At 26.8% G+C, this 14,547-nt stretch overlaps 1 protein-coding gene across 1 annotated transcript in view; it reads left to right on the top strand.

Moving 5' to 3' along the window:
• LOC129959052 (bridge-like lipid transfer protein family member 1) overlaps positions 1-12,095 on the top strand; it is a 133,609-nt gene extending 121,514 nt beyond the window's left edge. Inside the window, exons 59-64 of the mRNA XM_056071845.1 lie at positions 444-698; positions 2,537-2,719; positions 6,450-6,632; positions 7,562-7,687; positions 10,021-10,153; positions 10,294-12,095. Of these exons, the coding sequence (XP_055927820.1) occupies positions 444-698; positions 2,537-2,719; positions 6,450-6,632; positions 7,562-7,687; positions 10,021-10,153; positions 10,294-10,510 (1,097 nt within the window). The 3' untranslated portion in view covers positions 10,511-12,095. The remainder of the gene's footprint in view (positions 1-443; positions 699-2,536; positions 2,720-6,449; positions 6,633-7,561; positions 7,688-10,020; positions 10,154-10,293) is intronic.
• The last annotated feature ends 2,452 nt before the right edge of the window (positions 12,096-14,547 follow it).

The following is a 14,547-nucleotide window of genomic DNA, read 5'->3' as shown; positions in this document are numbered from 1 at the left end:
GTAAATTGTTTATAGAAAGGCTTTGAAGGAGTATTTCTTCTTTCAGAAATTGGCTTTGGGATTTACCCTGTCTTAGTAGTACATAAAGTTATTTTACTTTTTACGTTTTTGTATATGTATGTATGTGTGTGTGTGTAAAATGTAATGTTTTTTTCGTTATTTATATCACATATTCATTTTAACTGTTTCATTTTAAGTTTTATAAGAGTCTAGTTAGGATTTGAGAAAAAAAAAATGGTATTTAGATTTTAAGATATGGTAAATGCTGTATAAAAAAGGCTTAAAAATTATCTATTGCGTTTTGCGTTTTTAAAATTCGTATGGCCGAACCATTTCTGTTTCTGATATTCCTTTAATTAATGGCATGGCTAAAAGTTCTAATAATTATTAACATAGTTATATAAAATGTAAAGATTGTAATTTTTTTTCTAATAATTTTTCAGAAACTGAAGCCAAGCACCATCGTCATTGGCAAAAAGTATTATCCATGGTTTCTGGTTTACAGTTAAGCACAATGACGAGTGCATTACCAGATATGGGGACTATATTGGGTGGAACAATGGATCTTCATGGTTATAATATTTCCTTAGCCTGTTTCCATGGTATTAACTTTCGTTCAAAAGCTTGGGCTATTTTCAGCATGAGGAAACCTACTATATCATTTGCTACAGAAGCTCAAGATGTTGTTAAAGATGATGGTAAAAAGCTAAATTCTAATGAATAAATTTTACAATTGTGCATAAAAAATTTCGAATGCAAATGAAATGATTTACTTATTTCCTAAATAATTTGTTGATTTAATTAGGTAAAATAAAAGAAATATTGCGGTTGTTGCTAAATTACATCCCAGATTTAAGAGATAGCTCAATACTTTTCTTTTTCTTTTACAACAATATTTAGATCATGTTGCTTCATATGAAAATGCAAGTTTTACGACATATTTTAAGCTGCAGTATTTTTACTTTTGAGGACTAAAGTTTTTTTAAAAGTAGAATTCAATTGTAACTTGTTTTTATGTAAAATAAGCATTGGTTCTACCATAATTCATTTGCAATGAAAATAAAGTATGTATAAGTATTTCAACTGGAGTTTTTTTGTTAAACATTTTATTATTATTATTATTTTGTGAAGAAGAAAAAAAGTTAAAAAATTTTTCAGAAAGAAAAAAGTATTGCATATTTCATGCTAGTATTATAACAACATTATTATTACTTCTATACAGACATTTTTTATTATATAAACTGTTGCAAAATGATGTAATAATTCGGCTAAGCATTTTAGATTTATCATCAGCAGTTTATTACTCTTCATCATTTTTTTTTTACAACTTTCTGTTTAATTTGATTTGTTTTATGTTTGTAGAAACGAAATTTTGTGGTCAATTTTTCATTCACTTCCTGCTATGCTTTAGTCTTTAAGTTAAAATAAAAAAAAGGTTGAGGTTAAAATTTAAAAATAATTACATTTCAATAAACTAATAAATGCATATTTTAAAAATCTTTTTTTTATGAAAAATTTATTAATTATTTACTTCTATGTTTATTAAGAAACTCTAGAGCAAAAGAAAAAGTACTGATTTTATATTTTGAGAAATATAGTGAAGAAATCTTTGTATTACATAGCAATGCACTGAATCTGGCATTTTTTCATGTTGCTGAGAAAACTGAATAATATATTCTGTCATTATTTAATCATTTAAAGGTTAAGTCGTCCAAAATTCATAACTCATAATTAAAAATGTATATATGGAACACACAGAAATACTTTGAGTAATACATAGATAGGCCATAATTTTTTACTTTTTTTCATAGCACTTTGAAAATTATTTATTTCATTTAAAATCAGAACGCATAATTGGATTTGTTTCTGTTAATTAAATGTATCTATTTTTATTTTAAAAAAATGTTTATTCTAATTTATAATAATTGTTAAACTACGTTGTAATGAAAGTTTGAATGAGATTGTTAGAATACCTGACTTAATGCATTATACTGTAAATGATATATTTTTAATATTTTAATTAGGCATTATATTATAGGTGCATTTTTTTTTCATTTTTATTGTAATGTAAGTACATATATGTCGCTTTTAAATTTATTTATAAAATTTGCTTTTCCTAAAAAAATTCCGAGAAATATTTGAAATTCAGAAAAATAATTGAAATGAACTGTTATTTTTCAAGCATAATCTTTGGTATTAGTATCCATTCGGGAAAATTTGCTTATTATTTGAAATAAATGGGAATCAAAATGCGACAAAAAATTCTAGAAATATCGAAACTATTTTATAAAACATGCAAGGGAATTCTTTTTGTATCGCTTAGTTTATTCCATTTGGTAAGAAATGAAAATTTCTTGCTTGTATTTACTTTTAATAATTTTTGTATTTAAGTATGTAAGTAAGCAGAAGAAAAAAAATGAAGAAATCAATTGTTAATCTTTGCTTACAGAGCTTTGTTATCCTTAAATGAACTCATTGCTGTAATAATCGTAAAAAAGGAATGAAAGATATTAAATTTCTTATTTCTTATTTGCAGGTAGTGTAGCTACACATATTGTTCAAAATTTGTCTTATGCTCTTGGAAACAGCTCTACAGAAACTGCTCAACATGCCAGCATGGCAACAGTGTGTCGTATTTCTAGAAATGTCCTCTTTCCCCCTCAATTTCGGAGTATGCATGAATGGTTCCATTATGCATTTGCTACTAGTGAATTGGATGGTAATGCCTTTTATTATGTAATATTAAAAAAAACGATAAAAACGACCAATATCTTTTTAGTTAATTAATTTGTTTAATCTTTTGGTTTTATATTTATATAAACACTTTGAAAAATGTTACATTTTTGCGTTTTATTGAATATAATTCTTAATCATATCTCCATTTGTTCTGATACAGACAGAATCTTACAGCATATGTTATCAAAATTAGGCTGAATAACAGTTGGAATGATTTTTGTGTACACGTCCATCATATTAGCTATTTATTTCAATAAATGTGTAATGCTCTTCTTGATAACAATTTCCCAAAGGGTCCCAGATTTATTTGATAATGTTTATATCATGCAAATTGACTGCCCAAGTTGTGGAGCGTGAATTTCATTTCTGTGAATCAATCATAAAATGTATTTGGTTTGATGCTTGGTACAATTTCCATTTTGGTAATCAAGTTCCGCCATTAAGATCTATCCATAAAGAAAGTTCCCAGAAAGGACAATTTTATCTTCTAAGATGGTATAATGGACCTCTATCTTCATTTGATTATTGATTTTCACAAATGTTCTAATGACAGTGGTCAAAATACATATTCACACTAGCACAACATCTCCTTCTACCGTTGATCTGAACTTGTTTTAGCATGCAGTCTGGATGACCCATTTCTCCTGGCGATGCGGAAACGTGTGCCATTGCATACAAGCAGATGTGTAATTTATATGACCATACAACACAATGCCAGTTATCCGTATTCTGATATAGACCCACTTTAATCCATTAAAATCTCATCTGGTTTTGAACTGCCTTATCCGAGAACGTTGTCAGGGTATAAGGCTGAATAATTCTAAACACTGGAGTCTTCTGTAAAAAGTTCATTCAGAATTAAATTGACCTGTTTGTGCATAACTGTATAATAGTAATTATTTTCAGCTTTAATGGGAAGGAGCTATACCATGCATCTTGCATCTTAACAGTCCCTTTTAGATAGGACCATCTTTTGGCTGACATTAAACACGAGGAATAGTTTCTTTCAGATGTACTTGTGTGCTGTATTTCCAAGAGGTATTGTCACACCCAAGAACACTGCAATCTCTGTATATTATGGCCACATTCCTTACCCGTAATACCGACCTTTTTTATTAACTGCCCCATTTTCAGTTCATTTTTAAACATATGAAAAAAAGATGTGCATGGATCTGAAGGTTTCGCAAAATATTTGAATTCGCTCTTAGATTTTCACCTCTTTTGAATTTATTTTCGCTTATTGCATTGCATATATATGTAATTTTGTAGTGTAGATTGATAGTCAATGCTAATTTATTTTGGTAGATATATTCTTTAATATGTTTATTTATTTAAAAAGTTAAAAAAACATTTCTCTGCACTGAGATTTTGAAAGAAATATTAGTATAATAAATTTCTTACTGTTGCAAAACAAGTAAAATTCTGATACAACCTTTATATTTTATGCTGCAATTTCGAAACTTTCCCTCTTTGCTATCATTTTTTAAACCAAGAAAAATTCCATGTTTCTAATTTGGTTTCAGAATATTTTATATGACACTAGATAGAAAGAAAGTGTATAATTAAGCTATTACTTAGAGATAAATAAACTTTTTTCCATTAATGCAGTTTGATAAATTTATTTAATATTTTATTTAAAATAATAATACGAATAATATTTCATGATTAATATTAAAAGATCTGCTAAAAGACACGATATTACAAATTTACAGATTCATAAATTTTATTGTGTGAACCCTCTTGTAGTTGAGGCCCATAATTCCCTACAACTTGTTTTTTGATACTTTAATATTATTTATGATTATATATGAATTCTCTCTTAATATATTCTATGATTTGCAGTGCTTTGAGAGTAATTTATTTTCATTTATTTCTCAATTTGAAAAAGATATCATTCATAAAATATAAGAGCATTATATTGCTATATTTTAAATTAAAATAATATTGTTTTGGGAATCTGAGGATTTATTGCTAAAAACTGAGGTTACATTTCCATTACATTTTAACTTCCTATGAATAAAGGTCTTTTTTAGAAGTCATCTTTGTAGACGTCATCTTTATTTATTCTGAGCTATATTTTCTTCACTTGAGGAAGATTATCATTTCACGATGAATTAAAATTCAGATGCGTTATGAATTTTAAATATTTTTTACAATCTTTTTTACATTCATAAATATGACACACCTAGTTATTTTAAGAAAACATTATAAAATATAGTAATGCTGTAATTTTTTTAATGGATTGGTTATTGTTTTTCTTTGTATCTACCACAAAGTATTGTAATTTTCTATGTTTTAACAAATTTTACTACCCAGGAGCATGAAATTTTCATCATAAATATTTTTTGCAGAGTTTCTCGACTTGGATATTTTTCCAGTTGTTTTTGCAAATTCTATCGGAGTGAGCGAATCTTATGGGAAATTTTAATAGATTTTACATTTTTTTTAAAAAACTGAATTGATTGCTATAAATGGAAAAGAGTAAGATCAAATGTTGATCTGTTGCTCCAAAAGGTTTATTTTATGTTCAAAGAAATAAGCATAGACATGAAAGACTTTTGTCTTTCATATCTTGTTTCTCTGTCTCATTTGTCTATATCTTATTTCTCTATCTCATCTGTCTTGATAATAACGCATTATTTCTCTCGAAGTAAAAACTGCTATCAAATTTTCAGGCTTCATTTATCTTAATTCCTTGTCGAAAGCACGTAACTAGCATTTTTAAAGATTTATTTTTAATTAAGCGCCTTTAGATATAGCCAGCTGAGAAATTGTAAAGCTGAAGCATTCTATAAAAGTATTAATATCTAGAATAACCCTTTGCCCTTGGAAGGTGACTCTCACTCACCACATGATTTAATGCCGCAACTTGAGGTAGATTACCACTTTGTTTGTTGCGGAAATTCGATGCGCGGTTATAAGTATTTTTTTCTTTTAAAAAATTAAGCATACATTTGAAATATAGCCTGTAGTTTAAAGATTAATAAAGTGTGTGATATCAAAGTTTTATACGCTAAATTGCGTGTGCAATAATTTTAAGTTAGAGCTAAGAAATTCAAAGCGCTACAAAACGTCACGGATTGCTGTTTCGTCCATGCGAAAACGGCCTCGAGAGCAAAGGGGTAAATTTAGTAACGAAAATGTTATCTTTCTTTTAGAAATGAATTGTGAAAAATTGGAAATTTTCTCTTCACTCCCATTTTTATATTTTCAGAAGAAAGTTAATTATTGCTCTGTTTGGTGGACTGTGAGATTGTGGTGTAATATATAGTTTGATAGACTATTCTTTGTAATTAAATTTTAGTCAGAATAATTTTGTTCGGTAAATGAAGGGTGATGGTGGTAGTATTTTTTTAAAAACAACAGTAATACAACGACAATAGATAGTGCATGCTTTTGTACAATTTTTCTTTCTTTCTACAGCTTTCTCTATGATGTAATTTGCATCCTTTCGAAGTTTCCAAATAATTATGCTTTTCTTACGTTGTAGCACCCAAAATATTTTTACATTTCCTCAGCTGTTATTGCAAAAAAAAAAAAAAAAAAAAAAAAAATGCTCAGTTTATTATTCAATTTTTGACGATAAATTAAATAAATCAATTTTTGTATCTATCTATCTATATATATATTGTTTCATATTATTGCATATTATTGTTTATGATTTCCAGCTAGTGTAAGAATAGGTTTTTATCATTGTTTTTCATATATATTAGATGTGGGTAGGTTTCCTGTATTGGAGCACGATCGTGAAAGTACCAGCGAGAATAGACGTGTTTCAATGCCATCCAAGGGACCTGAATTTAATCATAATATGGAAGTAATATTTGCTCTTCCAAGCATGCAGCTGCATTTAAAAACAGAACATCTCCAACCAGCTAAACCAATTTCTACTGGAGGTAAAAAATGTTTGAATTTTTATACTTTGATTTCAAACATTCATTGTGCAATTTCAAGATTTATGTTACTTAATGGTATTTCTAATGTATTAGAAAAAATTAAATTTCACTGTTTAAAGAAAACATTTTAAAATTTCAGAATTTTTTTGATGTGATCGATTAGGAAAATTTTTCTTAATAAAAGATGCTTTTATTCAAAGCATTTTATATAAAATTGGAACAAAAGTTTCCAAGGAAAGATTTACTTAGCAAAGCAGAATAATTTTTAATTTTTTGATAGTTGCTTGAATTTTAACTGTGCTGTTAATTGTTCATGCCTTTTTCAAATATCTGCAATGTGCAGCCGGATGTGCCTTCTTTATTTAAAATGCAGTAAAAATTGCAAATTGCAATTTTCAGTATTCAGCAGCCATCAAGACTATATTGGAAATAGAATGAAGAAGAATCAGCTCGCACGTTAATGAAACATTTCTACAAAAGGGCTTTTCTTGAGCAAAGAAATCATCTAGAAAAATAACAGACGTCTGAATTACCAAGAAGCTATAGAATGACTGCCCTTTTTTCTTTTTAGTGTTATAATATCAATAGGTTTTTTTTTTTTTTTTTTTTTTTTTTTTTAAGAAAGAGAGATGCTGTCATAAAATTAGTTTCTTGACGTATTTAAGTATATATTAAATAATTAAGATTTAGTTACAGAGTTTTTTTTTATCATATGCTAATGTTATATTTGAAATTTTTAAAATTTTTTACGTTACTACTCTTGTCTGAAATCAGAGATTTAATGGTTAACAAATCGAAGATAGTTTTCGTATGAATATATGTATAATGAATGATTGAACTTATAGGTACAGTTTTAATTATTTTTAATGTTTTTTTTAAACTTTACATTGAGTTATATTTGTCAATATATCCCGCTTTTTCAATTCTAGGTCCCAAACCAACTGTTGAATGCAGTTTTGTGACTGAGTTCGATGATCATATATTTGTAGCTGTTGATGCTGAAGCTTTCTTTTTCTTACATGATTTGATTACTTCCTACATAAAGGAAAAAGAAAGTAGGTCTAAGTTATTTGTCAGTAATTTTAATATATTAACGTAATATAAATTATAAGGTAACGTCTTTTCTTATTTTATGTCATTTTTCCAAAATAAATGAAAATAAATGCACGGTTTTTTTAAACTTTTAATTATTTGCGATTCACATATATTTTATTCACTAACTCAGATGTAATGAATGTTTTCAAATTTAACAAGTTATTCTGGTTAGAATTATTCTGATTATGTACTTGAAACAAATGAATAAAAAGAAAAATTTCACATGTTTTTATCGCACTTCTTATTTTTAATCGTCTTAAAAATCCAAAGCAATGTTGATCCACGTCTGTTGATTTGCATAATATTTTATTTGTTCCATTTTAATTCGTTAGCTTTTTTTTTTCTGAAAAAAAAAACAAAAAATAAATAAATAAAACGGAGCCATTAATAGATTTAATTATGAAAAGGAATTTGACATATCAGTTGAAGGAAGTACATTGTGTGGGGTTTTCGCATTATCTTATCCATTATTAATTTTATCCAACTGAATGCATCGATTAGAATTCGCCTGTCATCTCTGTTTAAAAGTGTTACACGGTTATGACATTATTGACGTTTATTTTCAGAAGTAAAATCGGTGTTAAAATCCATTTGATAACAGTTGTTTTTAATTTGCTATAGTAGTTGTGAATTGGCTAATTTGTGCTCTGTTTCTTGCTTATAAGGCAAAGCTTTAAGCTAAATTAATCTAGCTTTAAATTAGATTAATTTTTTCATAAATAAGTACATAGCTATCTGCAATGCTTGTTTACTTAAAAGTTTTTATTCAAGAATTTAAAAAAAAAAAATAGAAAGTATTAATATTTCACAGCAGGAAGTAAACAAAAGATTAGAGTTCTTCATTTTACATGATAAATATTTGACCCATTAATGTACACTGTTTAAAAATTATAAATAGTTCTTATTTAAATGTATTAAAATCAAAAAGAGGTTTCATGAAAACAAATTTTCTTTGTATACTTATAAACTTCAAGCTATTAATGCAAATGCAAACTTATACATAGTAATTAAGTTTATCAGTATTATACTGTCATCATAACATATGGATGACAAAAGACTAACCATGGAATGTGCATGATGGATATGCATGACATGCTTTTGTTGGAGCTGCATGACAAATGACGAAAAGGCTCCGATTGTAAGTTTTAGAACAGATAAAGGAGATGCTGAAAAAAAATTCTGAAATTAATAACGATTATTAAAATTGAGTAAAAGTTGGATCAAGTATTATTATCGAATGATGAAGGTTTTGCTTGATACACTCTTGCCTCTATCCATCTTGAGTATGATTCCCTCTTATTGATTTTGATTTTATTTATTATAATTGTTCTTTCAAGACTATAAGTTCTTATGGAAGTTCCCTTAAGCAGTCTATATATTACCTTCTTTAATCCTCCCCCCTCCCCAAATTTGATGTCAAAAGAATTTCACCAATTGCGCATGTACAGCTTTGCAAATTAGGATTTTTTTTTAAATCCTAAAATGAAAATAATAATGTTCATTTAATTTATGTTGAAGAGAATCCTATCAAGAAAAAATAATTTTAGATTCGTATTGATTATTATACAGCTTTCACCATTTATTTTCTTTTAATCATTTCAATTCGAACACCTTACTTATTTTCATTAATAAATAAGCATCCATAATTATACAAACATATTGTAGAACGTTGCATTGAATAATTCAAAAGCAAAGAACTGAACCGGAAAGTACTTTGAAAGCTAAAAAAGTTATTTCGAGTCTCTAATCGACAAAGATTTGGCGATTTCTTTAGATAGTTGTTGATAGCATTTATTGTAAACCATAAGCCTGGATTTTTACATAAGAAATTTCTTCTTCTTACTGTTGCCCGCTGTTTATGAGATATTCTACTTTAGTCTTCAATAGAAGAAATGTGGCACGAAAATGTTAGCCAGAGAATAAAGACGAAATAAAATCAGTTAACGCTGGAATTGTTAATTTCTGATTTGTGGAATCTGTTAAAAGAAAGCATAATGAAAATGTGCTTAGCCTCTATAATATTAACAAACTGTTCCAAGTGGTATCGAAGAAAGGAGTTGATATTTTTAAAAATAAATATTTTATGTATTTTAAATATTTTATTTTGAAAATTCTAATAGTAAATTAATTTTTATTTCAAGCAAAATATTTAACGCGACTCATTAATTACGTCATTTCTTGGATTTTAAGGTTTCGGGACCAGTACAATACATTACGTCCAAAATGGAAGTTTAATTTTCAATGTTTTTTAAAAACACTTTGATATGAATATTAATATCTGTATTCTTTCAAGTAGTCAGTACATTTGGAAAATCTCATTCTCCAGACAGTGACCGGAAACTTAAGATGGCTGATCCAACAGATTCCTTGCAAAAAGATTGGAGAAGTTACCAGTGTCACACATGGCATTTAGAACCTACTGTGAGGTGTGATATGTATACTATTTGTGTATTTCTTTTGGAATATAAATCTTTTTAATAATTACTTCAAAATTACTTAAATATTAATTTACTGTTTCTACATTCACTTGACGGAATTTAATGTATTTTTGTTTTATATTGCATAGGCTTTTGTCCTGGGCTGGGAAAGGAATAGAGCCCTATGGTGTAGACTATATTCTGCAAAAGTTAGGATTTGCACATGCCAGAGTCACAATACCTAAGTGGATGCAAAGAGGGTGCATGGATCCACTTGATAAAATTTTAGCTGTTGTTATGGAAAAAATGATTTCAGCCGTTAGAGATGACAAAGACGATGGTGGTGTGAATGTCAAAAAATTATAATTGTGTGTATTCTGTAAAAAGCTCTGCATTACTAGTTGTTTATCAACATATTATTGTGATTTTTGAAAATGTGATATCACCTCTGTTAAAGCGACTTCATTAGAGCTGCATGCATTATTCACTGTGAAGCATGCATTTTCATGTATTGTATGTATGTAAATACAGAACAATTTATTCATTAATATTTGTTATTTAAATGTATCTTAATATTTAATTTTAGAATTTTACCTATGTTCTGTTTCAGGAATTTAAATGGAGTTTAATAAAGCCATGGTTGTGTTATTGGAGCTTATTCAATAAAAGGAAATTAATGTGTATATAAAAGATATATTTTGTAAGTGAAATTTAATTTGCTTAATTTTGCATTACTGAAAAAATTCTTGTTTGTGTTTGAGTATTATATTTATTCTTAAATTCTGTTAAGGAACTACCTCTTTTTGCAAATTTAATTACTTCTCACACATATAAATTTCTATTGAAATAGCAATAATTTTGCTTTTGTTTGATTAGTTCATAAAAAAAAGTGTTAACTCTTTAAAGATTGCCTTTGCAATATTCATCTTAACTTAGTCATTTTGATATGAAAATAGAAATTACCTTGGAAAGATAAACCTTTTGCAGATTTTTTCGTTTGGAATGTTTCATTAATGTTTTTGAGGGAAACCATTTACATAAATCTTATGAATCTTTGTTTTTGATTTTGTTTAAATGTACTGGTCTTTAAATTATGTGTAATTATCTGTGAATTTTTTTGTTATATGTGTCTTTTTATACCCACTGATTTATATTTATTTTAAAAATACTGAATTAAACATAAAAAGTCAGTACTTAATCTCATATGAAACCTCTATAGTTATTTTACATTTGATGCCATAATTTAGTTCCTAAATACATAATGTGGATTCACATTTCTTGTACATAAAAGCCAGGTTTAATATTGACATTATTTCGTGGAAGAGGGAATTGTATGTATATGTTATGATCTCATAAATATTTTTATAACTATTATCTTATACGGCCAGGATTTTACTTGATACTTCATGAGAAGTAGATTTCAGAAAAATATAATTACTTTTTGTGTTTGGTAAATATTTTTATATAAATTATATGATATTTATTAACTAGTCAATCTTTAAGATGTAAAACTAATTCTTGTTAACTTTTCACTAAATTTTTAATGTTCATTTGTATAATAGTTGAATCGCCCAAAAACGAACATTTTGTTGAATTAAATGTACTTCAATCAAAATCAAAGTTTTGTTTCTTAGAATTAGAGATTTTTAATGTGAAAACAAAATTTGCTATATGCTAATACAGATTTGTACTCATGTCATTCACTTTTACTAGTAAAAGAACTATAATCCTGATGAATGTTTTGACGTGTTGGCCTTTATAATTAATGAATAAGTCCTTTATAAGAAGAATAAGTCAGAAATTTTTGAAGAAGCAAGCATTTTCAGATTTTTGGTGTCTTTGAATTTCAGAGAAATCTCTTTCAATTTTACTTGTATGTAAAGTATTGCGAACTTTTCATACAATATCAAAGAAAAGACTTGCATTTTTTTTTTTTTTTTTTTTTTTTTTTTTTACAAAATCCAACATGAATGATCATTTATCGCTAAACAGTTTTCTCTGGGAACTTAATAAGTAGTGGAAACAGATATTACAAATTAATGTATTATCTGTATTTGTGTGCAATAATTTTCAACAGATGTGTTGTAAACAGTGTTTTATACTAATATTGTATTCTTTTCATAAGAATGTTTATATTCTATGCAGACCAAAACAGGTGAAGGGGAATGTTCAGCTAGTGAATTTTCAGTATCTCATGAAAAATTTAGTCGGTCAAAGAAAATTTTGTAACAATATTTTTTGAATTTCAGTACAAATTATTACTGAGAAAAATAATTTGGTAAACTGAAAGAAATTTTCAACATAGCAATGTATATATAAATAAATATGAATTCTATTCAAGTGAATAAAAATTGCTATTAATAGCTGTCCCTCTTCATTTTGCAGAAGCTATGTGAATATTTCAGTTTCTATTGAATGGCAGTGAAGTTTCTGCAGTATATTTCATTTTTTAAAATTCCTTTTAGGCGTTTTAAGATAATGGATCATATTGCAGAAATAAACAACTGGTAATTTAATGTGAAGAATTATTCTTATCAACTCGTAAATTACTGTGCAAAATTATTGGCAAAAATCTTACGGGATCGAATGTGAATTATTTCTTAATAAAGATAGTGACGTGTAGTTACTAATTTCTTCTACGAGATGTGGTTTGTAAGAAATTTCAAAGGGTGTAGTGCGTTAAAAGTAGGGTAAAAAGGTAAATTTCGGACGAAGCAGCTGTTGCTGGCAGATTTATTGAAAAGACGCTGTTAGCCTATCTGCCAAATAAATAAATTTTCAAAAAATACAAATCCTATAAATTATAAAATATTAAAATAATACTAAAACTTTGTCAAGTACAATTGGTCTGGTTCCTATATGTTTCATTATGTTCAATATTTATAAACTCCAAACATCCTCTTAAATAATATTTTGACAAAAGTGAATGTCTCGTAGTTGAGTCATAATAAATAAATAAAAATATTTAGATTTTCACGAAATTACTAAAATTAAAATTAAAATAAACCTCATATAAGTCATTAACATGTTGTTTAAAGTTAAAAATGTGTTGAAATTGGAAACTAAATTAAGCATTTTATTAAAAGAGAGACCTAATAATCTGCATTGCTTTGGGCCGCAAAATGTTTACATCCGCCACTGGTTCGGCTGTAGCATTGCTTTTCAAGAGTATTAGTCTACACTGCTTCAGATTTTATTTCGAATAAGTATAAATTAATTGTACAAAATTAAATTATTTTATATTTGGTTAGAAATAAGTAATAAATCAAAGTGCCGGAGACAAGCTAGTAAAACTAAAGGTAAATTAACATATTTACCTTGATTTAAATTAATTATGCATTACGTTTATACCTTATATACCATTAATATAAAAAAGTTAATGTGAAATTTGTAAGTATATTTAATACTCTGCCATTAATGAATCATCGGCTAATTATAAAATTATTTTTAATCATAAAGAAACTAATAAAAACATGATTATTTTATCGCAAACGTATATATTAAAAATTAAGAAATGCTTGGTAGAATTAAAATACATTGAACATTTTTTAATAAAAAGTTAGCAGATATTTCTTGAATAGATTTAAATGACGATTTGCATTATTTTCAAAAGTTATGTTTGATACTTATGTTAAATTTTTTCGAATTAGTTGTGTTAATTAAATTATATTTATAATGATTAACTGTGTTTTTTGAAAATCATAGTGGTCCTAAGCTTGTATAATTATTATAATATTTTTCAAAAGTTTTCATCCTGTTTTGCTGTGACTTTAAAGAAACAGCAACAATTAATAAGCGTCAATTAAACATCATAAATTATATTAACGTAATTTTTTTTAATTTTGAGTGAATAAAAATATTTTAACGAATCATTGAAATTCAAAGTTTTATTCAAAAGAACTTAGTTCATGAAGGTTCAAAATTTTTAAGCTTGAGTTGGAGATAACACAGGCCATTTCATTTTCTTTTATTTTTATGCTATTAATCGATTTTTTGTTCATTATATTAATATTTAATATAGAGTATTGATTGCTCTTTATTTCTCTAATAAGAAATTGCTCTTATTTAATTTAAGAAATCTTATTTAATATTTCAAAGGGATGAGATAATTGCATGTGTTATGAGGTATGATTTTACTGGGAAACAGCGTTAAAATTTTCTGTGTAGTTAATGTTTATTATTCCTTCAGCACCATATTAAATATAACATTTAACTTGCTAAATGACGTTCCTTTATGTTATATTTGTGACATCAAAATAATAAGCTGTAAAATAAGTGTAATATAATCTGGAAATATACTTGAAAGTGTGCTTAAAAAAACATATTTTTCCCTTGCGATTCTAATTACTTACTTTCTAACTATTTTCTTTGTTTTGTAAAGGTTTCTTTGTCTTTTTACATTG

The sequence above is a fragment of the Argiope bruennichi genome, chromosome X1 (assembly GCF_947563725.1).
Source record: "Argiope bruennichi chromosome X1, qqArgBrue1.1, whole genome shotgun sequence".
Classification (NCBI taxonomy): domain Eukaryota; kingdom Metazoa; phylum Arthropoda; class Arachnida; order Araneae; family Araneidae; genus Argiope; species Argiope bruennichi.
Note: the sequence above shows the minus strand (reverse complement) of the source record. Positions and strands in the feature narration are given on the sequence as shown.